This window comes from Peromyscus leucopus, chromosome 4 (genome assembly GCF_004664715.2).
Source record: "Peromyscus leucopus breed LL Stock chromosome 4, UCI_PerLeu_2.1, whole genome shotgun sequence".
Lineage (NCBI taxonomy): Eukaryota > Metazoa > Chordata > Mammalia > Rodentia > Cricetidae > Peromyscus > Peromyscus leucopus.
The window spans coordinates 48,307,487-48,333,407 of NC_051066.1; the positions used below are offsets into that span (position 1 = coordinate 48,307,487).

The window sequence follows — 25,921 nt, forward strand, 5'->3', positions numbered from 1 at the left end:
TATACACTGGGGTAAGGAGCTGGACCAGAAGGCTGGCATTGGGGACCATCTTGGAAACTGGCTACTACAGCATCACTTCGCACAAGTCATGGCATAGGGTAAGCCCATGGTAGCTACTCCTGGTAGTGGTATTAAGATATTATAAAGTATGGTGGTATACACTGGTAACCCAGCACTTGAAGCTGAGGCAGGAGGGTCAAAACCTTGAGGCCAGCTGGACGATGCTGCATAGTAAGATCCCGTTCACTATACATTTAGAAATATATAAAGGCCTCACCATTTAGGGGCTGGGGATGTAGCTCAGTTGGTAGTTTACCTGACCTGCACAAAGCCCGAGGTTTGATCCCCAACAAACCATAGACTGGTGAGGTGGCCTCCACATGTGATCCCAGCACTGGGACGACAGTAGCAAGAGAATCAGAAGTTCAAGGTTATTCTCAGTTACACAGCAAGCTCAAGGCCAGCCCACACGTGCTACCTGAGACCCTGTCCCCAAACAACAAACAAAAGCTCCTCGCCATTTAGATAGGAAGGGTGGGCATTCCTTTCTGATGTTTAATGTTCTGAACATTTGTTTATGCATGCGTGTGCATGTGTATGGGCATGTGCACCACAGAGCAGATGAAGAGGTCAGAGGACAATGCAGAAGTCTCTTCTTTCCTTCTTCCGTGTCGGTCTCAGGGACCGAATTCAGGCCAGCAGACTTGGTGGGCACCTGTACCCACTGAGCCATCCCAGTGCCTAAGAGGAAGTATTTCCAAAGTGGTTTCCCCCACATTGTGTCCTGTGACTTCTCTTCTTCCCTCCCGGGAGAGACAAGAAGAAACTTCTATTCTTGGTGAATGAGTGGACTTATTGGGGTTACCCTCGGGAGCCCCAGTGACTCAAGCATCCCCAGTGGCCCATCATGCTGTCAATCCCAAAAGCTGGAGCGTCCTGCCTGGCGGACGGACGGGCAGCTCTGGAAGAGTCCCCTTTCCCCAGCCATCGCTCACTGTGTATCCTCTGGGGGGAGGGGGGGTCTGGGATCAGCAGCTTTGAGAGCCTCCTGAGACTTGGGCCTCTCTCCTCCCTTAGGAGGGAGTATTTCAGTTCAAATGCTGCGCTTCAGTAGTCTTTTCTAAAATTGCTTTCTGTCCTCATGGAAGCTAGTGATAGAGACTGTGGTCTATAAAGATCTCTCCCACAGAGCTGGGAATAGTCTTGTTGATCTAATCCCAGCACTTGGGAGGCAAAGTCAGAGGCTGGTAAATCTGGGTGAGTTTGGAGTCGAGGCCAGCCTGGTCTACATAGTGGGTTCCAGGACAGCCAGGACTATGTAGAGAGACCCCTGTCTCAAAAAAAAAAAAAGTTTCTCCTGCATACACGAACGTTGATCAGTCATTGAAGTGTTCGTTAGGCTAATGTTCTCTCTCGCATGCAGAATCTACGTAACAAACTCAGTTTTTCTCAGTTCAGCCCGTGATCTCCGCCTTTGGGGCCTCACACAGCCTGTCTGTAGCACAGGTAAGGTTATGATTTTCCTGTAAGATCCGACAGAACTAAGTGAGTGGCGAAAGGGCACCTGGGCAGACGCGGTGCAGACCGGCTGTGCGGTGCCGACCCATCCGAGAAGCTAGCGCTTCAAGAAACAACTCCGCCATCCTCTGTGGGTTCCCCTGCTCCCCGCTCTGTGCAGAGCAGCTGTTGGAGGGATCACAGAGGGCAGTGAGGGGCACTGCAGTCAGAAAAGCGTGAGGACCACAGCAGGAGAAAGCTTCGTGGGCCAGTGAACACCGGGGCGGGGGTGGGGGGCAGACAGCCAGGAACCGCAGTGGGATGGCCTCACCGTGGGGGATTATCTGTTAACTAGGTCAGAAGAAGAGAGGGGAGGAGGGCCTCAAGTGCCTCCATCACCAGTTAGCTTCGGCCAAGGCTTCCAACTAGGGAGAAGGTTTAGGTTAACAAAGTGAACGAAGGGGAAGTGGCATGTTAAGGAAGAGTCACAGCTAAGGAGAGCCCTAGGAGGAGGGCTAAGTGGTTAGTGCTTGATGGTAGCTTCTTTGGTAAGGGCCAGATTAATTTTCTAATGCTGTTTTCTACTTTAATGTTATTGCTTTAATCATTAGAATACCACTCCGTTCCTTCAGGCAATAGGAAGCTATTGAAGATTTAATGAGATTCATATTGCCTCAATGTTGATGACTTCCTGTGTGTATATTAATCACTCCTGACCTTGATCTTCAATTCCTTCCCAGTGTGGATTCTCATCAAGCATACCTACTAGATTCCCCTGTGTTCACCAAGCACCTGGGTCATTTCCAAAAGCACATAAAAGAACATTCATCCGAAGGTCCTGTGTGTCACAGTGTCCAGTACCTGGTGGGATCTGCCTTCAATTCTTACCGTGTCTGCAAATCCAGAAAATTTAGGAGTAAAATCTGTAAGGGTGAGATGTAGCCTTCTTTGAAACTGTCTTTCTTGTTCTGTGCAGCAGACCTTGAACGTGACCTAATTATTGTCTAGGTCAGTATGTCCAACTGGCGACTCTCAGAGCCAATCCAGGCCAGCCCTGTGTGGGCACTCCGGCTGTTGATCAGCAGGACTGGGCTTCTGGCGGAGGCTTGGCTGGCCCCATCCTTTAGTTCAGGCCCACCCCCTCCTGCCACAGAGGCCTGGGTTGGCCACCTGGTCTCCCCATGGCCTGCATTTATGCATCTGCCCCAATTGTCTCCCCGGCCACCTTACCAGATTTCCTAAGCAACAGTTCAAATTAGGAGCCAGGCCAGGAGTTAGAGAATGTGAAAGGAGAGGAGACGCATCTCAGGAGTCTGAGAGGAAAGCACAGGGAGGCAGGCAGGCAGGCAGCAAGGGCCCCATTAGTCAGAGACAAAGAATTAACATGTTAGAACTGGAGGGTGAGGAGGCAGTTCTGAGACCCAGGGTGAGAGTGGGAAGGAGTGGGCGAAGAGGTGAAGGAGCTAATGCGTGGCAGGTCCCCTCTGATCTGAGGAGGAGCAGAAAGAGGCCACATGTGTGAGAAGGAAAACTGGACGAGGAAGCGGCCACTCAGCCTCAGAGGCTGACCACGGGAGGGAGACATGGCTGTGGTGTGTGGTTTTCTGACTTGTAAATGTGTTTACAGTAAATACATTTGCAAGGATGAGAGTGTGGCTCAGTGGTAAAGTGCTTATCTGGTGTATATGATGCCACAGGGTCAGTCCTTAGCTCAGCTAGAAATAAAAATACAGACAAACCACGAAGTGGTTCACACAACGTATTGTATCACATTACATTGAGATGATTTTAGCATGCCCTAAATGATTCCTGTTTGCTGGTTAGGTTCACTGTTTTGTTTTGTGTGATGGGAGAATTGAACCCAGGGCCTCATGTATGCCAGGCAAGCACTCTCCCAAGCAAGCTGCATCCTCAGTCCCATGTTGAATATTTTGAATATGGCATGCCCCAGCCACGAAGTTGGGAAGTCTTGACCTTGATGACTATAGGCGCTTGCCACTTGCTCTTAAAAATTAGGGTATTGTGAGGTGAAGACATGGCTCAGTGGTTAAGAGCACTGGCTGCTCTTCCAGAGGATCCATGTTTGATTCCCAGCACCCACCCAGTGCCTTATAATTGTTTTTAACTCCAGTTCCAGGTGATCTGATGCCTTTTATTGGCCACCATGGGCTCTGCATGCTTAAACTCATTCAGACAAAATATCCAAATGCATAAAATTAAAAACAATGAAAGGTATTGTTTTTGAAGTGCTGGGGAAGGAACTAAGCCTCAGATGTGATAGACACACATTGTCCCTGTGGTGCAAACCCAGCCTTAGCTCCGTTATTTAATTCCATCTCTAGGAATGTATAGTTAGAAAACTGTCAAAGAGGGGCCGGAGAGCGCATGTCACCCACCCCCTCCTCCTCAGCACTGTGCCCTGTGTCCAGTTGTCCCACCTCCTGAGACTCATTCCTAGTCTTTGATCAGAATAGTCAGAGGGTTTGGGCAGTGATGCACACCTTTAATCCCAGCGCTTGGGAGGCAGAGGGAGGTGGATCTCTCTGAGTTCGAGGCCAGCCTGGTCTACAGAGTGAGTTTCGGGACAGGCAGGGCTACACAGAGAAACCCTGTCTTGAAAAAGCAAACAAACAAACAAAATGGTCAAGGGGTAGTGGTCTAGTGGTCTCACCTTATGTCTTATGAGATCTGGGGACTTCTGTGCTTTAAACACTTCCGTCCACCTGTCATTTTAACTTGGCTTTCTCTTGTCTGGAATTCTGGTGACACAGTTGGTTCCTGAGCATTCCCACCTCACTGCACTGCATAGACTCCGTTCCATTTCCTTGGTTCTCCAAGCCGTCCCCACCCATCACGAGCTTTTCTTCAACCTCTTGTGTCCTCTCCTGTCTTCTGATCTTGTGGGCTCCTGCCGTAATCTGCAGGAGATGCGGGGCCGAGGGTGTGGCTCCGTGGTAGATCACTTGCCTGGTTTGTCCCCGGGTTCAAACACTAGCACCGTGAAGTTATGTAAGTAAATACGTCAGTTAGCAGTAAAGGTGGATACGTGTTTGAGTCGCCGTCTTTTTTGACCTCTGAAATGAGTTTTGCTACAGCTTGGGCAGAAAAACTTCCGTGGTATAGTCTACCGTCTTTCATTTTACTATGCTTTTATCATTCCTTTTGTGCGGTAACCTTGATCTAATTTGCAGTCTTTTTCCTGAACCCAGTGACAGATGTCCAACACTTCTAAGGTGATGGCAACGGCAAGTCCTTTTCCTGTTAAATCGTGGGCACGATAGTTAGTCCCTGACAACTGTTATCCATGGACCACATTTAGTCCACCTTTACTCGTCTTTTTCCTTTAATCTACTTCATACCGGGTCATTTTATTTGTAAGAGATTCCTGATTTCTCAGACATGATATGCAGTGATAAAATAGTCACATTCCTTGTCCCCAGGGAGCTGGCAACCTAATGGAAGGTCAGAGTAGGAAGATGACAGACAGTGGTAGCACATGTGTTAAGGGCTGTTGCCAGGCACTCACAGTCAATGCGGGCCCCAGAGATAGGTCATCTACTGAGGTCTTAAAAGATCAGAGGAGGTGACTGTTTAGAAGACCTAAAGGTTAATGGTAGTGAAGAACAAGATTATTGAAGTTAGAGAAACAATATGTTAAAGTCCTAAAATGGTGAGAACAAACACTGAGGGCCCTGGGGCAAAGGTCAGGTTTTAAGTGAGAAAGCACAAGAGGTCTTCAGGGTTAGTCCATGACCATCATGGCGGCAAGCATGGCGGCAGACAGGCCGGTGCTAGAGCAGTAGCTGAGAGCCTCCATGTTGAGACAGCAACCACTGGGCAGAGAGAAGGAAAGGGAGAAGGGGAGGGAGAGAGGGAGAAAGAGAGAGAGCACTAACCGGGAATGACATGGGCTTTTGAAACTCAGAGCTCACTGCCAGTGACACACCTCCAACAAGGCCATATCTCCTAAACACTTCAGTATTCCATAGCCTATGAGGGCCACTCTCATTCAAACCACCGAAGGCCCCAGTATCCCATTTAAGCACACACTCTCAGTAACCAACCGTCTTTCCACAAGGCCCCCACTTCTTAGAGGGTCTGCTACTTCACCACCGCAGGCTGAAGACCGTGCCTTTAACACACGGGCATATGAGGGACACTTCCAAACCACAGTGTACTATGGGGAAAATAGACTAGCAAAGGAGGCTTGCTTTTGTTTTGTCAGTATTTAGTAATGCATTACTAGAGAGCTAGGTGTCTTGGTTACTTTACTGTTGCTGTGATGAAACACCATGACCAAAAGCAACCTGGGGAGGAAAGGGTTTTTTTCATCTTACAGCTTACAGTGTATCATCCAAGGAAGTCAGGGCAGGGACTGACACAGGGACCAGGGGTGGGTGCTGCTTACTGGCTCGCTCCTCATGACTTGCTCAGCCTGCTTTCTCTCCGCCTCACCCCACCCCACCCCCCCCCTCCAGCCCCCAGACAGGGTTTTATTGTGTAGCCCTGGCTATCCTGGAACTCACTTTGCAGACCAGGCTGGCCTTGAACTCACAGAGATCCACCTGCCTCTGCTTCCCTAGTACTGGGATTAAAGGCGTGCGCCACCACTGACTGGCTCGGCCTGCTTGCTTATAGCACCTGCTCAGGGGTGGAACCACAATGGGCTGGGCCTACCCACATCAATCACCAGCAAGAAAATCTACCACAGACTTGCCTACAGGCCAAACTTACGGACATTTTCCCAGTTAAGATTCTCTCTTCCCAGAGGTGTCTCTAGCTTGTGTCGAGTTGACATGGACCTAGCCAGCACACCAGGCTTTGTGGTAGAGGACTGTAATCCCTGTTCCTGGCTGAAGTGGGAGAAGCACAAGTTCAAGTCCTGCCTGGGCTACAGCGTGAGTTCAATTCTAGGATGAGCAATTTAGGGAGACCCTCTTCTTAAAAAAAAAAAAAAAAAAATAGATGTAAGAGTCAAGAGCACTGGGGACTCCGCAGTGCTGGGGTGCTTGCGGCATGCGCAGACCCCAGTACCCCAGCAATAACAACAAAAATCACCAGAGAGAATTATTTCATTTGAGCTGTTTAAAGAAGTCATTTCCAATGGCAGAAATTAGCCCATACTCAATCAGGAGAGAACTTGAGATTCACAAAATTGAGGTCTGGTTGCCTTTTGTAAAATTGACAACAAATGGCTCTCTCCTGTTTTGTCAGTAGGAAAGTAATAATTTAGTGGCTCTGAGAATTGCTTCCAGGGAGTCAAAAAATTATGTTGATATAAATTTATATGCACACACATATGAAGCCACAAACGATGAAAATACATTTTGTTCTTGTCTGCAAGACTGAATTGATCTGTTACTTAAAGACAGCAGGGCCGGCAGGATGGCTCAGAGGGTCAAAGTGCATGCCCCACAGGCCTGACAACCTGAGTTCGATCCCCACCACCCTTGGTGGAAGGAGAGAGCTGACCCCTGGAAGTTGTCCCCTGACCTCACACACGCTCCATGGTTCACGCTTGCCCGCATTCACACACATGTACCACACACACACATAAGCACAAATAATACCAAATAAGAGTTTTATAAATTAACAGCAGCAGGGACTGGGAGATGTAGCCTGGTTGGTAGAGTGTTGGCCTAGCATGGCACAGAACTCTGGGTGCAACCCTGCAACACCACACAAACCAGGTGTGGGGGTGCATGCCTGTAATACGGCTACTTGGGAGATGGAGGCAGGAGAATCAGAAGTTCACGGTCCTCTTTAGCTACACTGAAAATCTTCAGTGTAGCCTGGTTACATGAGAGTCTGTCTCAAGCATGAGCGACATAAATCTTTACTCCAGAACGTAGCTCAGCTCTCTGTCTGAACTTTTTGTTTGTTTGCACTTTCATCTGTAGGGAAGAAGGACATGAGTCCTTACTAGAATTTTTAGCGGCGCCTCATGGGATGGAACGAGACGTGAGACTTCACTTCTGTGGGGTGCTTAGAAGAAAAGCAGTTTGGTTCCGGGGGTGGGTTGGGGGGTGGAATCACTTCTCCGTCTTTACTCTCAAATAACTTAATCAAAAGATTTAATGTTTCATTGTAAACAATCTTAAAAGTCAAAATTGATGTCACCTGCAGAGAAAGCCAAAGAGCTATGAGTATTGTTTTGCACAGCAGTTGAAATCATTTTTTTTTTCAGAGTCCCACCATAATGAAAGACTTTTCTTGTACTTCTTAAAAACTTGAACTGAGTGCTAATTCTGATGACTGTCAGTTCCTGTGGGGTATTTACACAAAGGTACTTTTAAATGAAGAGTCATTTTTAGAGCAATTATAGAAGAAGCTAGACAGGGAAGAGGCAGCTGGGGCCCCGGGGGTAGGGGTTAAGGTTTATTGACAGGACAGGGTCAGGCTGTTGCTCCTTCACCATTGCCCCATGTACCTGCCCTCCGGATACAACCAAGACCTCCCCGGCCTCCCCTCCGCCACGGGCCGAACTGTCCAGAATGTGGTGGGGGAAAGGAGGGAGGGAGGGAGGTCAGGCCGGCTGACACATCCCAGTTCCATATTGAAATGCAAGTTGGAAAATATTTGTGTATATTTTTCTGGCCCAGATGTTGTGTTACATTAAGAAGAAACCCTAAAAACACACAAGGCATTGTCTGTTCTTTCCACTTTGTAGTTTGCAATTATTGCATCCCGAAGAAAGAAATTGCCTGCCTAAGGAGTCTTTTAATTTCATTTTTTAGTTTTGAGTTACAGGTTTCTGGCAAGCTCCGTGACCACTACTGTTACCTGGTGGCGCCTATATTTCATCAAATTTAGACATGCAGACTACCTGGACCCCGGCCCAGATGAACTGTTGTGACTGATAAACATGATCCCACCCTGCCCCCATGCACACTCCCGCTTTTCCCTTTAAGGGAATCCAAGATTCCGAGTCACAGGATCCCCAAGGGAGCCAAAGAAAAATGTGTTCCGGCATTCCCATTTGCTCTGTGGTTTTCTCCCAGCATCTCTGTTTGCCCAGAGGCTGCCGAGCATCCCAGCAGTTGCCCCCACTTCGCCAGGGTTGGAAATGACTGGAGGGAACATTTTTGTTTTGTTTTGTTTTTAATAAAAACAAGCAGAGGCATCTCTCAGTGCGCACAGCAAAGGCAGAGTTTGTTTGACATCTTCTGATTGCTGCTTACGGAAAGAGTGACAGCGGCTGTTAAACAAATAGGAGAAGAGACGGCGTTGGTTGGTAGTGTTCAGATAGCCTGAGAATGGCCTCGATAATCTGCCGGCTTTGCTTGCATGCCTAAGAAATAATAGTCATTAATTTTTGAAACCTGGATTGTGTTACATTTGGAATCAGGAAAATTTGGAGATTAAGCAAATGTATGCTTTTTAGCTGTGTGATCCACTGGGGCTTTTTCTTGCATAGAGTATGTTTCAAACACTTGTTTCTAAGATTGCAGGGTGAATATTACCAGCCAATGTAATTAAACATAATTGCATTTCCTATGTGAATTATTTTTAGTCCCTTTTAAATGTATTCATGATTATTTTCCTCTATACTAGCTATTCTTGTAGGTTTCGTCTTGATAAAGAGTTATGGAAAAAATATCTGCTTGCTTGGAACCAGTCAGAAGTTCTGAATTTCATTTCAGTTTAACTTAGAAGTTTTGAAATGAAAATCTGGTACACAGTCAAGTAGGGGAAGCATTAAAGTAACTGCCCAGGGCCTGGAGTTTGGTTTTCGGGTCGTGAGAAAAAGAATGAGCCTCCCTGAAGTCTAAGCAATTTCACTAGGGAAGTGTTACCATCATTCTAGGCCCTGTCCTCACCCATTAATGTGGCACATCACCACTCCCGTGGGTACTGTGGGAGGTGGGGTCTGCTGGGATGCAACAGCGCATCCTGCGACGTTGGGAGTAGCTCGTATCTTTGTAGGAGTTTGGACATCTGTCAGAACTCACCACATGGTGCACTGGGGATTTGTACGTGCATGTGCTGTGACAAATATACCTCCCACCTCCCAGTACTGATCTGTAAATGCATGCTGAAGGCTTACAGTTCAGGATATGAGTGCAGAAGCATGCCAAGCTGCTCTTGATCTTTCCTGTTACTATAAAATGCATTTTGAAAGAAAAGGAAAAGATGGATGTGTTTGTGTGGCTACACCTGCAACCCCAGCTCTTGGGAGGGAGGAGGGTCAGGAGCTGAAGGACAGAACAACTGAAGAGATGGGTTGATGGGTAGAGGGTGGGATGTTTAGAAATACCCTAAAGGTCAAGTTTAGTGAAATGTAATAGAGCCCAGGAAATAAATGTTCGCTGTCAAATTCTCCCAACCTGCGTGTGTTTGACATTTTCTGAACTAAAATGCTGGGGTTAAAGTTGTGGCAGAGCACCTGCCTAGCGTACAGAAAGCCCCGCATTCCATCCACAGCACGTGGCTGTGCTCACTACGGACCTGTGTATCTCCACAGTGATCACCCTTAATTCAAATTAAGAACACTTGGGTTGATACCAAAAAGGGAAGGAATATGAATGCAGCCAGAAAAGGCACCCGCCTCACAGTCTCTAGTTACCTGCTGAGCCCGTCACCAATTGAGGATGCCAGGGACACCTTTACAGTTAGGAGGAGCTATGAGAAACCAAAGCCGTGAAGCCCAGCCAGTGACCTCTGTGGTCAGAAAAAAGTCCTCCAGACCCTCACCATGGCAAAGGGAGGTGGCTCCTGATACCGATCTTCACCAGTGGCGAGCAGGTGACTCCCTGCTGTATTCCTGTGCTAAGGTCCTATCAAATGAAAAATGGCTCTCAGTTTTCTGCCAGACCCAGAGATTTGGCCATAAACACCTCCACTTTTATCAGAATGCCAAGCTATCTCTTACACCGATACCATTCATTTTCAGATACATTGGACCCACAAACCTTGTGTGTGTGTGTGTGTGTGTGTGTGTGTGTGTGTGTGTGTGTGTGTGTGTTAATCTTGGTGCATTCAAAGGGTAAGTTTGGTTCTGGGGGAATTTGAAGCAGACTTTTGAAAGCTAATGATCATGTATTTATAAGTGAGGCCGTGCCCCTGAGCTGGTGAGTGAACAGTACTAAAAGTCAAGGTCTGAGAGGCTGAGTGCACACTTCTTTCTGGTGCTGAACTCTGACCAGTTAATTTATCCCTGATCTTTGATTTTTCTCACTTGGAAGGTGAGGAATCAAACCTGATGCAAAATGTCCCACCCATGGTTCCCAGAGTTTAATTTATATAAGATCTATTGTTTAAGAAGTTTTATGTATGAAAATAGTAATTTTCAGGTTCCAAACAGAGCTTCCTGAATCTGTTTGTCTAGGGCAGGGCCTGCAAATCTGTGTTCTATGAATATCCAATGTGATACTTGTGAGGCTGTGGGATTAAGGGACATGGCATAGATTCAGAGGTTTGATTTTTATTTTGTTTTCAACAGGGCCTTTCTATGTTGACCAAGCTGGCTTCAAACTCATTGCTCCTCTTGTCCTAACTTCCCAGGTAGCTGGAACTAGAAGTGGCCGATATGGATGTGCTTTAAGGGATAATAGAGTAATTTGACAGACAGACAGACACACACACCCCTTTGGCTTTTTGCTATGGAAAAATCTAAAGATACATTAGGTAGTATAGTATCATGAAATTCCACAAACCATTGTATTCTCCACTGTCTGTACACATATCCACTCCCTGTACCCCTTCTCCATAAATGTTGTGTGTGTGCAGTGTTAGGTGTTTCATTATACCTGTAAAAAGCCAGACGGACATTGTGGCCATCTGTAATTTCTGGACTCAGGAGGCAGAGATTTGGGATCCCCACACCAAGCCAACTAGCTAGTCTGGTAGAAATTGGCAAGCTCCAGGTTCAGTGAGAGACCCTGCCTCAGTAAAGTAGGGGCTGGAGCTATGGCTCAGAAGTTAAGAGCACCTGTTACTTGCAAAGAACCAGAATTCAGCTCCCAGAACTGACATGAGGTGGCTCACATACACCTATAATTCCAGCTCCAGAGGATCTGCTGCCCTCTCCTGGCCTCTACAGGCACCTGCATGCATGTGCACATACACATACATAAATATGTGTAAGTCTTATAAATAAAAAGTAAAAGTAAATCTTAAAAAAATAAAGTAGAGAGCAATTGAGGAAGACATCCAACATCAACCTTGAGTCTTTATGTGCACATATGTGCATGCACACACCCATAGAAGTGAGTCCACATATGTGTGAACATACAAGCACATGCACCATACATAATATGTGTGTGTATTATGTAATATTTATTCACTCAAATACCATTGCTAAACCTTACAGACTTTGAGAATATTCTTGGTGTCCATGATGTCACTGTCTAGATTTCCTGGATTGTCTGTTTTTCATAGAAGAGTTGCTGGAGTCAAAGAGCAAACACACGCACACATTGAATTTGATTGGCTCTGTCTTCAGGTTCTCTCCCCCTCTTTATAGTCTCTGTGATTTGTTTATTGAAGAAACCAGATCATTTGTTGTATGGATGTTTGGGTGTCGATTTTCCCGACTTGATTCCCACTCCGTCACCTCCTTTCTCCTGTGTCCACTGCTTCCCTGGATGCTGTCAGGTCGGAGCTGGGATTTTTGTTCTGAATACACCATGTTACTGTCCTGCAGCTCTATCCGGACATGCCTTCCGCTCTTCCTCTCTTCCCATCACTATTACTTTAGTGAGCACTGAGGAACTCTGTTCTCTTTTCCAGTTTTGCTTGCTTGTTTTGTGACAGGATTACTCTGTAGCCTGTCACTCTGTGTTGCTTAGGCTGACGTCAGCCTTGCAGCAGTCTTCTGAGATTATAGGCATGCAGCACTGGGTGCAACAAAAGTTTGTTTGTTTGTTTGTTTGTTTGAGACAGGGTTTCATTGTGTAGTCCTGGCTGTCCTGGAACTCTCTCTGTAGACCAGGCAGGCCTGGAACTCAGAGATCTGCCTGCCTCTATCTCCTGAGTGCTAGGATTAAAGGCATGCGCCACCAAGGCCCAACTAAAAGTTTTTAAGCAAGATTTTTTTTTTTTTGGTGGTGGTGGTGGGCTCCTGGGAAATAGACCCACAGTTTTTTGTGTGTGCCAGGCAAGCACTCTGGTACTGAGTTTGAGGCCTATTCTTTCCTTAAGAATAGATACACTATTGTTTCCAGGTAGTTCATGAACTTCTCCCTCTCATCACAGATTTTTGTTTTTTTTTTCTAAGTTAAGCTTTTAAAACACTTACAGTTGTCTCTCTGGAGTCTTAGCTGACTCCATATATATATTTTGCTACAGAAAGTAGAAATGCTTTTTTATTTCATATCATAGTTTAATTTGTGTATATATGGTATTGTGTGTGTATTGTGTGTAGTATCTGTACATGCTCATGTGGGTGTGTATGGTGTCTGCACATGCTCATGTGTGTGTGTGTATGCTTGTACATGTGTGTGCACATGCATGTAAAGTCCAGAAATCAATGTCAGAAGTCTTCCTCAATCACAGTCCACTTTATTATTATAAACCTATAATATTCTGTAGGTTTATAATATAATAATTATATCATATACTATCTATAGTTATATATCACAAACACTTATAAACCTAAGTTCCTCAGTTCAGCTAGGTTGATGGACCAGCGAGCTCTAAGGGGCCATTTATCTCTGCCTCTCCGGTGCTGGGGTTATAGGTGTGTGCTGTTATAACTGGGTTTTTAAAAATTGGGTGATGGAGATCTGAATTCAGGTCCTCATGGTTGCATCACAAACATTTTACCAACTAAACCATCTCCCCACCCCCTATAGTTTCATTTTTTATAATTATGTATATTTTTAAAAGATTGATGTGTATGAGCATTTTGCCTACAGATATGTATGTACATGTTTGGTGTCCTCGGAGGTCAGAAGAAAGTGTCTGATTGCCTGAAACTGGAGTTACAGATGGGTCATCAGGAAGAGCAGCAAGAGCTCTTAACCTCTGAGCTGTCTCTCCAGCCCCTCATTTTTATGATACAAATCTTTAAAATGTGTTCATAGGCTGGGCAGTGGTGGCACACACCTTTAATCCCAGCACTCGGGAGACAAAGGCAGGTGAATCTCTGTGAGTTTGAGGTTAGCCTGGTCTACGTACAGTGAGTTCCAGGACAGCCAGGGCTATACAGAGAAACCCTATCTAGGAAAAAAAAAAAAAAAAGAAAGAAAAAGAAAAAAGAAAAAAAGAAGTATTCATAGGGGTCAGGTGTGGTAGCCCACACCTTTAATCCCAGCACTTGAAAGGCAGAGGCAGGTGGATTTCTGAGTTTAAGTCCCTACTGGTCTACATAGTGAGTTCTAGACCAGCTTGGAACTACATAGTGAGACCCTGTCTCAAACAAACAAAACAAAAAAAAACAAAACAAAACAAAAACCTTTGTTTTCTCTGGGCATGAGGATAGTTCATTTAACAAGAAAGTAAAGCACACATTTTAAAAGTTAGACTCTAAAAGAAGGAAATCCAGGTACCCAGTGTTAAGGATTTTACGAGACTAGAGAGTCTTAAAGAGAGAGAGGGGCAGACCCTAGCAGCAGCACCCCCAAGGTTGGGCAAGTGATTCAAGTGCCTGGCGGGGTGCAGCGCTCTGCTGGGGCGCCAGGAAGACGCACTTGGGCCAATCAACATAACTACAAAGTGGGTGAAAGGCTTCCAGGGGAACCGCGGGAAGAGGGTGCGAATAACTGAATAACCGGGAAGACCACTTTAGAGAAGGGTCCAGAAGTCCTCACTGACGGAGTGACATTTGAGCCGAGGCCTGAAAGATGTGAATGAGCCAGGGATGTGAGGAGCTGGTGAAAGGGGGGATGCAGAGACAGAGGGGCTTAGTGTGTCTGAGGATCAGAAAGGGGCCCACAGCCCGAGGGCAGAGAAAGACTGCAGAATGGAGCCATTGCAGACAGGGCAGAGCTGGGACCAGACTTGCAGCCTTTGTGGGCTTGTCGTGAAAATCTGGAGCTCTGGTCAAGAAGCTGTGGGCAAATGCTTCGAGCTCTAAGCAGAAAAGCCTGATTATCCTCAAGTAGACTTCGCCCTACAGATATGCAAGCTCAAGCTTGCTCACACCCCCTTTTCTCTCTCTCTCTCTCTCTCTGTTGTGTGTGTGTGTGTGTGTGTGTGTGTGTGTGTTTGATGACCCCGTCCTGTCTGTGGTCTGCAGTCTGGTCCTTGGTTTATCAGTAATAGCATGGGCATCTCTGAAAGGAAGATTTAGAGAGAAAAATAAGTTTGTTTTGCTGTGAACTGTGTGACAGATGGAGATATGTAAACATTAGAAGTTAGGATGGAAAAGGGACTACCTGTTTTTAATCTCATTGTAAATATGAATTCGGTTCATAACTAAAAACATTGCTGGGTGTGGTAGCTCATGTCTACAATCTCAGCACTTGGGAAATGGAGGCAAGAGGAGTATTGTGAACATTTGAGATCAGCTTGGACTACATAATGAGTTCTAGGCAAGCATGGGCTACAAAATGGGACATTGTCTCTTAAATTTTTGGTTGTGAGCCTAGCCTTCAGTGGCTGAGCCATCTCTCCAGCCCAAGACATTGTCTCAAAAACAAAATTTTAAGAGCATTAAAAACATATTTTGAAGGCCAGGAGGTGGTGGCAAACTCCTTTAATTACATCACTTAGGAAGCGCAGGTAGACGGATCTCCAAAGGCCAGCCTGGTCTACAGAGCGAGTTTCGGGACAGCCGGAGCTACAGAGAAACCATGTTTGAAACACTATCTCTCTCTCTCTCTCTCTCTCTCTCTCTCTCTCTCTCTCTCTCTCTCTCTCACACACACACACACACACACACACACACACACACACACACACACAGAAGGAGTAACTTGTGACCCTGCCTTCAACTCTCCAGCACTGAAAAAAAAAAAAGATTTTATTTTTCTAATTTAATCATAATCAGTATGCAACTTTAATCATGTTTACTACTTAAACAACTTTACAGACAACTTGTAGTCTATATTCAACATAGTCTGAATTTCAACAAAGTTGAAAACAGAAAGACAAGCCGAGTGTGTCCAGACCTTACCAGGCCAGGTCTGCTCACCAGACCCCACGGTTGACTACCGCGAAGAATTATAAATAGTCACCTCTTTTCTTTTAAAATATGTTCATGTGGGGGGGGGGAATACCTACAAAAACTTGAACTATAAAACTCCAGTGTCTTTTCAGTCTTGCTTATTTATAAAACCAAGGCAAAAGGGAGTCTGGGAGAAACTGACTGCAGCACAGTCAAGCCCGCTTACTTAATTTTTAGTTTTTGTTTTTTGAGACAGGGTCTCACTATGTAGCCTTGGCTGACCTGGAACTCACTATGTAGACCAGGCTGAACTAGAGATCCACCTGCTTCTGCCTCCTGAGTGCCGGGATCAAGGCATGCACCACCACACCTGGCTTTTTTTTTTAATTGCAGAGTGGAAATGAAGTAATACAGATGTAAATAAGAAGGTCCAAGGATGTGTGGACACAGTATTGCTACTGTGTCACAGGAAGGACCATCTTCCCCAACCCCCTAGTTGTATCCTTAGCCTATCAGCCCTAGCTTCGGGTTTCTTTAATTGAAAGTATTTTTCTCTTTGTGTGTGCATGTGCTCTGGTGTGCACACTGGTGTGTGGAGGCCGGAAGTTGACGTTAAATGTCTCCTTCCATTCTTTCCAGGTTATCTTTGAGGCAGGGGTCTCTCTCTGAACCTGGCTAGCCAGTGGCCCCTAGGATCTGCTTGTCTCCACTCTCCCTTCCCAGCACTTGGGGGACAGGTGTGGCTACCACCCCTCGCTTTTGCCAGGGCCCTGGGAATCTGAATTCAGGCACTCCCATTTGAGCAGCAAACGCCTTACCCACCTCGCCGTCTCCTCAGCCTGAAAGTGTCTATCTAATTCAAATCCTGGCTGTGCTTCAGGTTTTGTGATAAAGTCATGAGCAGTAGTAATGAAGTCAGCAATTACCTTTCTGCCTTTTATCTTAATTTAGATGCAAGAGAGCAACATCAATTAACAGGAAGTAATTCTATTCCTTAAGCAAGTTCTCATTTCATTTTCTTTTATACTTCAAAACGAAAATGTGTTTAGCTTTTCCAAATATTTAACTATATGTGATCCATTTGTTAAAGAATGTCTTAGTTCTACATTTAAACACACTCACCTGCGTGCATGTATGTATGTGTGTGCATCGGATATTAAAAACACGCTTCTATTGTATAGTTTAAGAAATAGTGCTGAAGAGTAGAGACTGAATGACAGTTTAGGTAAGCTTTGCCTCAAGTCATCATTTTCAAAGCTTCTTAATTCATAAATATTCCACCCAAAGGGAAGGCTAAGACTATGTGTAGCCACCCTCAGCGTCCTGTGTATAAAACAGGCTTGTGAACAGTTGTCTGATTATGATTTAAAATAGTCGAAAAGATCCACTAGCTCCAAGCTATCTCCTCTCCAGCCCGCTAGAGCCCTACCATGTCCAACTCTGCGTTCCCTCTTGGTGAGGCAGTACCCCGTAAAGCCTTAGGATAAGAGTTATGAACACGCCATTCTGCAGAGGTTGCTTTACAGCGAGTGAGTTGGATGTGTTTACTGTGGTCTCGGTGGAGAACAGGAGCCATTGCCCACATGGGCTTCTCAAGGAAGGCTTTGGGCTCTGGGAAAGGCAGGCAGTTACAATTATGAAATGCTCACTTAGGCAAGAGCCATATTTAAAACTGTAGTACTGTGTTCATTTAAGTTGTAAAATGATTATAAGTAGAAGATGCCATTCCTGTGTGCTGTTTCCCTTTTTAAAATATAAATCTAAAATGTTTGCAGAATAATCTGGTCCCCTTACTTCTTCCACAGTCCGGGAGTACAGTCCAGACAGCAGCATAGTTGAGTTTCTGCATGGGTTTTTGGCAAGAATACAAGGGAGCTTTATGTAGCTCCTCTCTGATGCTGTTCACTGAGTATCCGAGAGAAAAGGGAGAATGTGTGGACGCGATAAAAACAAGGAAGTTACCCAGTGACTTGAAGAGGCATGCTGCAGAATGTGAGTGCCGCAATAAAGCCGCCCTCTGCTGAGGACTGTCAGCCATGGGAACAACCAGTTGGTTCCCGCGTGTGTCTTGTCAGACAGCCTGGGCCTTTCGCAGGCCTGATGGTTACCTGCTGCCTCTCTCTGTAGAGCCTCTGTGCGCTTTGTTGTTCTCGGGCTGGTCAGACATGTGTAGCCGTGCCCTAGGGCACCGAGCGTGCCCTGGGGGAGCTAAGTGCTGCCAGATGTAGGGGGCAAGGGTTGATTCACAGGGCCATAATTTCAATGGCTAATTTCACCTGTTTTCTTTTGGGTTTAGGTTTCATTCTTTAAGACAAATCCATTTGGAGTTGGGTTCTCCCCCCACTTGAAATTGCAGCCTTGTCTTGTTACCGCTAATAGCCCAGCCCCATCCTACCCCCAAAATGAAAGTGTGAGAATAAGAGAACGAAAAAAGACAAGCGATTTATTAAGTCTGGGTAATTAATGTTTTTACATGATAATAAAAGTTAAAGCTACAGGGTGAGAGAGAGCTCAGCTGTTACAGGCTAAGGCTCACAACCAAACTGTCAGAAGTTAGAGCTTCAGAGAAGTCCAGAATGGAGGAAATATAAGGGACAAACAAATACATTTCCTAAACAAATAAACTACTTGGAAGGGGGAAAAAGGGAAGAACTTGTTTAAGACAGCACGTGAAACAAGTGAAGCAAATGCAACCGACCTTATTTGGATCTTATTTACTGTAAAATGTTGTTGAATTTTTACAGAAACAAATGGATGGGGCTGGAGAGATGGCTCAGCAGTTAAGAGCACTGGCTGCTCTTCCAGATGACCCGGGTTCAATTCCCAGGATTCACAGGGCAGCTCACAACTGTCTGTAACCCCAGTTCCAGGGGATCTAACATCCTCACACAGACATGCATGCAGGCAAAACACCACTGCACATAAAATAAAAATAAATTATTATTAAAAAAAGAAACAAATGGACAGTATCTTTCTGCATTGGCCTTCCAAGCCCTAGGATTATAGACATTCACAAAAGGATAGTTAGTTTTCCCATTAAGAAAATGTAGCAACATTTTTCTGTGGTCACAAGCAGCTGGATTGTCTGCAGTATCCGTGGAATAAAATTGAAAGACTCTGGGATAAGGATAGTCCTTAGTCATTATGGCTGTTTATTAGCTGCTCTGTAACAGTAGAGCAATTCCAAAAACTCCATTCTTAAATTGCAAATAAACTTTCTCTCTCTCTCTCTCTCTCTCTCTCTCTCTCTCTCTCTCTCTCTCTCTCTCACACACACACACACACACACACACACACACACACATATATTCACACACATACACAAACACACACACATATACATATGTATATGCTAGACGGCTGCACTGTTAATGCTGTCACTGTGAGCTGGGCATGGTGTATACTGTATACACATATATGCATACTGTAGTTAATGCCAACATGTCAGGCTGAAGCAGGAGGATTGAGAATTTGAGGCTAGCCTGGGCTTTACAACAAAACTCCTGTCTTGAAAGAGAGAGAGAGAGCCGAAAAAATTATGAATGGATGACTTTTTCCCTGATATTTTCCTCGACTTGAAAATTGAGTTGGGTGGTGGTGGTGGTGGTGGTGGTGGTGGTGGTGGTGGTGGTGCTGCACACCTTTGATCCCAGCACTCAGGAGGCAGAGGCAGGTGGATCTTAGAATTGCAGGACAGCCTGATCTACAGAAAAAGTTCCAGGACAGCCAAGGCTACACAGAGAAACCCTGCCTGAAAAACAAAAAGAAAGAAAGAAAAAAAATAAGAAAGAGAGAAAGAAAATTGTGTGAATTTAATATTAATGAGCGTTTTAAATTTCCTGCATCATTATATACAGAAATTTGATTGTTAAAATATTCTCTGGTGGGCTAGAGAGGTGGCTGAGAGATTAAGAGTACTCACTGCTCTTACACAGGATCGAGCTCAGCTCCCAACACCCACGTGGCAGCTCACGACCCTCTACAACTCCAGTCCCCAGGGACCCAGTGCCTTTCTCTGGTCTCCACCGGCTCTTACCCGCACACACACATAATCATAAGCACACATACACATTTTTTTTTTTAAATCTTAAAAAAGAAAAGGAAAAAATCCTTCCTGGTTGGTTTTGGTTTTGAGTTCTAGCCTTTTCCTCACCTTCTTCCTTTCTTCCTCCCTCCCAGCATTTTGTAAAAGATGATATGTAGAAAGAAATGTTTAAAACAAATGTACAGTTTAATGAGTTATTATAAATAACTACCAATGCAACTGTATATTTGTTGGTTTTTTCCAAAATTAGACCATTGCCAGGAGCTCATTCAACCCCACACCTTCTGTCATCCATATCCTGAATTTTTCTTTTTTTTTTTTTTTTTTTTTTTTTTTTTGGTTTTTCAAGACAGGGTTTCTCTGTGTAGCTTTGCGCCTTTCCTGGAACTCGCTTTGGAGACCAGGCTGGCCTCGAACTCACAGAGATCTGCCTGGCTCTGCCTCCCGAGTGCTGGAATTAAAGGCATATGCCACCACCGCCCGGCTCATATCCTGAATTTTACAGAATTAGAAATGTTCAATTCTTTTTGATGTAGAGTCTCACTGTGTAGCTCTGGTGTTCTGGAGCCCACTATGTAGCTGAGGCTGGCCTCGAACTTGGAGTGGTCCTCCTGCTTCTGTTTCTTTTTTTTTTTTTTTTTTTTTTTTTTTTTGGTTTTTCGAGACAGGGTTTCTCTGTGTAGCTTTGCGCCTTTCCTGGGACTCACTTGGTAGCCCAGGCTGGCCTCGAACTCACAGAGATCCGCCTGCCTCTGCCTCCCGAGTGCTGGGATTAAAGGCGTGCGCCACCACCGCCCGGCCGCTTCTGTTTCTTTAGTGATGGATTACAGGCTTTACTTTTTAAATTATTAATTATTGTGTGTGCATGCATGCATACGTGCTTGTGTGCTCATGCGTGTGTGGGGGGGTACAATGTGTGTATGTGGTCTTGTGCATGGTGAAGGTCAGAGGACAACTCTGTGGAGTTGGCTCTTTCCTCCCCCTTTATGTTTTGGGTTTGGGGACTGAACTCAGATTGTCATAGTTGGGCAGCAAGTGCCTTTACCCACTGAGCGTCCTTGTGATGAATAGTAATTTGTTTATTGCTTTCCTTTATAATTATCTCATACACCTATAGACACCAAACTGTGGCTTTCTATTTTTATAATGTGTTCATTCCATTGTCTATAACTGTAGTTCCTTCATTTGGGTCCTTTGAGGGTTCTCATTTTAGGAATTTACCATAATAATCCATCCTATTGTTGATGGACATGGCGTTAAAGCCGCTTTGAATGTTTTTAAGTTTTAGATTTAATATTTTTTTTTAAGTATATGAGTGTTTTGCCTGCATGTTTGTATGTTCACCATGTGCATGATTGTAGATGGCTGTGAGCCACCGTGTGGATGCTGGGAACCGAACTCAGCTCCTCCGCAAGGAAAGCAAGTGCTCTTAACTGCTGAGCCAGTTAAGACCTGGGTATGGGCCGGGCGGTGGCGGCACACGCCTTTAATCCCAGCACTCCGGAGGCAGAGCCAGGCGGATCTCTGTGAGTTCGAGGCCAGCCTGGGCTACCAAGTGAGTCCCAGGAAAGGCGCAAAGCTACACAGAGAAACCCTGTCTTGAAAAAAACCAAAAAAAAAAAAAAAAAAAAAAAAAAAGACCTGGGTGTGGCACTCAGGTTGTCAGGCGTGGCAGCGCCTGTACCTGCTGAGCCACTGGGCAGCCCCTCTTTACATTCTGGTTGCCCGCACAACCTCACCCATATTTGGCATTATTAGACTTCTAATGCTGTCTTTTAAAATAGTATCAGGAAAATGACACAGACGAATAGGCCACTGTTATCTGCTACTTACACTTAGAATGAATGTGTATGTGTGGGTGGCTGAGTGAGTCAGAGACACAAACTCTTTCTGGATAGTTCTGAGTTTTTATTCGTTGTGGTATTCAACCTATAGTGTATGCTAACTCAGTTTATTGACTGCCCTGTGCTAGCCAGGTCTCTGCAGGTGAGCACAGAGTGAGTAAAAGCTTATTTTATCCTGTAACTTTTTTAAAGGTAAGGTACAGGCTTTGGCTTCTGCATTGCCCTGCCTCCTGATGCTTGGGTTACAAGCATGTTACAGGCCTGACCCCCTACCCCCCCCCTTTTTTTTTTTGGAGAGGAAGAAGGTAGGGGAAGAAGTAGTCGAGTGACTTGCTGAAGGTAGCATAAACCAGAAGTGAAGGCAGCCCAGTCCCACCTGCTCCGGTCAGTTACCCACACTTAACATCTATAGCTGCAGCCGTGCCAGGGACTCCGTCATCAGAGACACCGTGCTTCATCTGAGGTGACTGCACCGGGGCTTGCCATGTTCTTCGTGGTGCTAGGAGTTAGGTGAATAGGACTGCCTGAACTTGCTTCCTCTCGCTCCCTCTGCGGAAGCTGGAAAAGACAAAAGGCAACTTTGGCCGGGTGTGCTGGCGCACCCCTTTAATCTCAGGACTTGAGAGCCAGAGGCTGGGGAATACCTGAGTTTGAGACCAGCCTTGTCTACAGAGTGAGTTCCAGGCCATTGTTCCTGGGGCACCCCCCCTCCCCCATAAAGTCATGGAGATGAACCACTCCAGAGACAGTTTCAGGGAACAGCGTCTGCGTCATTGCATGTGAGCAGCTACTCTATGGTGGAGACCTGTGGACCATGATTGGTTAGCAGCTACTCTATGGTGGAAGCCTGTGGATTGTGATTGGTTAGCAGCTACTCTATAGTGGAAGCCTGTGGACCGTGATTGGTTAGCAGCTACTCTATAGTGGAAGTCTGTGGACCGTGATTGGTTAGCAGCTACTCTATGGTGGAAGCCTGTGGATTGTGATTGGTTAGCAGCTACTCTATAGTGGAAGTCTGTGGACCGTGATTGGTTAGCAGCTACTCTATAGTGGAAGCCTGTGGACCGTGATTGGTTAGCAGCTACTCTATAGTGGAAGCCTGTGGACCGTGATTGGTTAGCAGCTACTCTATAGTGGAAGCCTGTGGACTATGATTGGTTAGCATATTGCCTCAGATTGGATGCTGAGCATTCATAACACCAGGGTCTCTATGCAGAAGAAGCACATAAAAGATGAGGAGAGTGCAGGCTCCTCTGCAGGCCAGCTACTGGCTACTCACGCCACTGCAGAGTTCAGTGTTCTGACTTGCGGGCATGCTCATGTTTGGAAGTGCGGTGTGCCAGGAAGGCTAGCTGCCAGCTCATGCCTGCATTTTCTCCTACATAGGCCAGTCAAGTCCTTTTTATTTTTATTTTTTCTGGAGCTGATGTCGAACCCAGGGCCTTGCACTCGCTAGGCAAGTGCTCTACCGCTGAGCTAAATCCCCAACCCCAGTCAAGTCTTCAGAGTGAGACCTTGTTTAAAAAATATAAAGCAACATTAGAATCCTGGTTCTGAGGTCTGTTCCAGAAGTACAGGAAGGGGCAAGACTTGGTCTTCTCTCTAGTTTCTGGGGACGTTCAGCCACCCTCCTTCTCCACATGAGCTTGGGAGGAAGAGGTGGAGCAGGGAAGTAGAAGCAGCAGACTGCAGAGCTCCCGTTCTCTCATTGGCCAACAAAGTGGAATGTGTTTCTCTTTAGAAACCGGCTTGAAAAGGCAGCAGTATCCCCAATCAAAATCAAAATCCTACTAAAACATGAGCTTGCTGCTGAATGAAGTGTCTCCTACCTTTGTGTGTCATTGCAAAGGTGTAGAATTTCAGCTGTTTTCTGGATTAACAGGCTAACCTGAGAATGTAGCCACATTATTCATGTGTGGATAATCACCCGAGCACAGGTAAGACCACATATTTATCTTAGTGTTGACTTGACCTTGTTCATCCTTTTATTTATCAGTCTTCTTAAAACATTGAAGCCTGCTAATGTAGCTACATAAACTACAAGCCAACCTTCAGATTTGTGTGGGAAAGGGGGTGATCACTGAGATCTACTTCCAGCTAAAACTAGAATAATTTTGCTGTGTGGTGGTGGTGCACGTCTTTAATTCCAGCACTTGGAAGGCAGAGACAGGTGGATCTCTGTGAATTCGAGGCCAGCCTGGACTACAGAGTGAGTTCCAGGAAAGGCGCAAAGGTACACAGAGAAATTCTGCCTCGAAAAACAAAAAAAAAACAAAACAAAACAAAACAAAAAAACAAACAAAACACCAGAATCATTCCAAAGCTACAGGGTGAGAGAGAGAATATCATGCATTGCTGATATTCAGGGTTCATGAGATCTCAGTGTCTATTTGCCAGTTGTGTAAGTTAGGCTGCTGGGCTAGAGTCAAGAAGACCAGGATTACATAATGTTTATGGGAACTGAAGTTAGCATCATTGTGGTAGTTTGAATGTAATTGGCCCCCATAATCTCATAGGGAGTGGCACTATTAGGAGGTGTGGCCTTGTTGGAGGAAGTGTGTCACTGTGGGGGTGGGTTTTGAGGTATCCTATACTCAGGATACCACCCAGTGTCTCAGTTGACTTCCTGTTGCCTGCAAGATGTAGGACTCAGCTACTTCTCCAGCACCATGTCTGCCTCCATGCCTCCATGCTTTCTGCTGTGATGATAATGGACTGAACCGCCGAAACTGTAAGCCGCCACCTCAGTTAAATGTTTTCATTATGAGTTGCCATGTTCATGATGTCTCTTCACAGCAATAGAAAACCTAACTAGGATAGTCACCAAAGTCAACTGTCAGCCTTTCAGATTTGTCTTGAGGGTGATCAGCCTGTAGTCATGGCAGTGGAGCTGAGAGTAGGCTGGATGTGTTAATCACAAGATGTTAGTTGCAGGTCCACATCATCTCTGACTCTGACTCTCCTGTAGTCTGAAAGTTTCTCCGGTCCCACCAGGTCCCCACAGTCCCATGGTCTGCTTATAAAATAATGACTCAGAAGCTTATATTAATTATAACTGCTTGGCCATTAGCTCAGGCTTATTACTGACTAGCTCTTACACTTAAATTAACCTATAATTCTTATTTATGTTTAGTCACTTGGCTTGGTACCTTTTCTCAGTTCTGCCTTGTCATCTTGCTTCCTCTGTGTCTGGCTGGCAACTCCTGACTCAGCCTTCCTTGTCCCAGAATTCTCCTAGTCTGCTCACCCCGCTTATACTTCCTGCCTGGCTACTGGCCAATCAGTGTTTTATTAAACCGGTGTACAAGAGCATCATCCCACAGCACTCTCCTTCCTAGGATTTCTAGGTTTCCTGAGAGACTAGCCCAGCCACAAGAGCTGCTTGCACTTACGGTTGTTTTGTTTTGTTTTGTATTTGTGTGTGTGTGTGTGTGTGTGTGTGTGTGTGTGTGTGTGTGTGTGTGTGTGTGTGAGATTGTTTGCCTGCAGAAGCCAGGAGAGGGCATGAGATCCTCTGGAACTTGAGTTATAGGCAGTTGTGGGCTGCCTCCAGTGGGTACTAGGAACTGAACTTGGCTCCTCCCCTCTGGAAGAGCAGTGTGAGCTCTCAACCGCTGAGTCCTCTGCACTTGTCCAGTAGGGTTTATAGCACAGAAGGGGAAATAGAGCTTCAGTGACTCTGTGAGGCTTCTCTGGCCCTGTCTAGTCTTAGCTGGAATGGAGACTTCCTGACTGTATCATCACAGTGGCCCGGACCCAAACGCTTTCCGGTCCCAGCCAGCCCCTCAGAGCACACTACATCCAGAAACTCGTGTCTAGACCTCTCTTTAGGCTCTACTGTACTAGAGAAGTTTGAGCTGGACAGAATACCTCGAGCCTCTAATCCCAGCACTCCGGAGGTAGGGGCAGGAGGATAGAGTTCAAAGTCACCCTGGGCTATGCAGTAAAACCCTTCATTTAAGAAAAAGAAAAAGGAATTCAACTAATGCCATGAACAGCTACAAACCTGGGCCTCAGAATTGTTCCCAGGAAGCGCGTACAGCTGTGAAGCACAGGTCAGGAAGGTGTGGACAGCTGTGCAATTTTCCACCCTCAAGAACAGTCCTGGGGCTGCTCTGGCAGCCCAGGAACCTCCGCAGACCAATGCCAATTTTAAATGCTTTACTTCCCCACATATAAACAATACATCCCAGGTTGAAAACAACTCTCACGTTTCCTTCACTTCCTAGAAGTCTCTAGGAGAGAGATTTGGGCTGGAGGCCTGCTGGGGCAAGTCTTTTAAACTTCATACTACTGCAGATTTCAAATATAGGTAAGAAAAGAGAAAAAGGGATACCAAACTCCTCCATGCTATTATCCGTGGTGTGTGCATGTTATGTGAGTCAAATTAACCTCAAACCATCTATGTAGAAGAGATTGATTTTGAACCTCTGGTCCTCTTCACCTCCATTTTCTGAGTTCTGGGATTACAGATGTGCAACACCA

General features: G+C 45.6%; 1 protein-coding gene across 5 annotated transcripts in view; it reads left to right on the forward strand.

Moving 5' to 3' along the window:
* Metap1d (methionyl aminopeptidase type 1D, mitochondrial) overlaps window positions 1-25,921 on the forward strand; it is a 78,527-nt gene that overhangs the window by 12,543 nt on the left and 40,063 nt on the right. The window contains exon 1 of one of the 5 annotated variants that reach the window (XM_037204870.1): window positions 1,389-1,506. The exons of 3 other annotated variants lie outside the window; for them this stretch is intronic. In XM_037204870.1, the coding sequence (XP_037060765.1) occupies window positions 1,404-1,506 (103 nt within the window). In that variant the 5' untranslated portion in view covers window positions 1,389-1,403. Of the gene's footprint in view, window positions 1-1,388; window positions 1,507-25,921 lie in introns of those variants that run through there. One more of the 5 variants, XM_028885736.2, reaches the window with a different exon arrangement.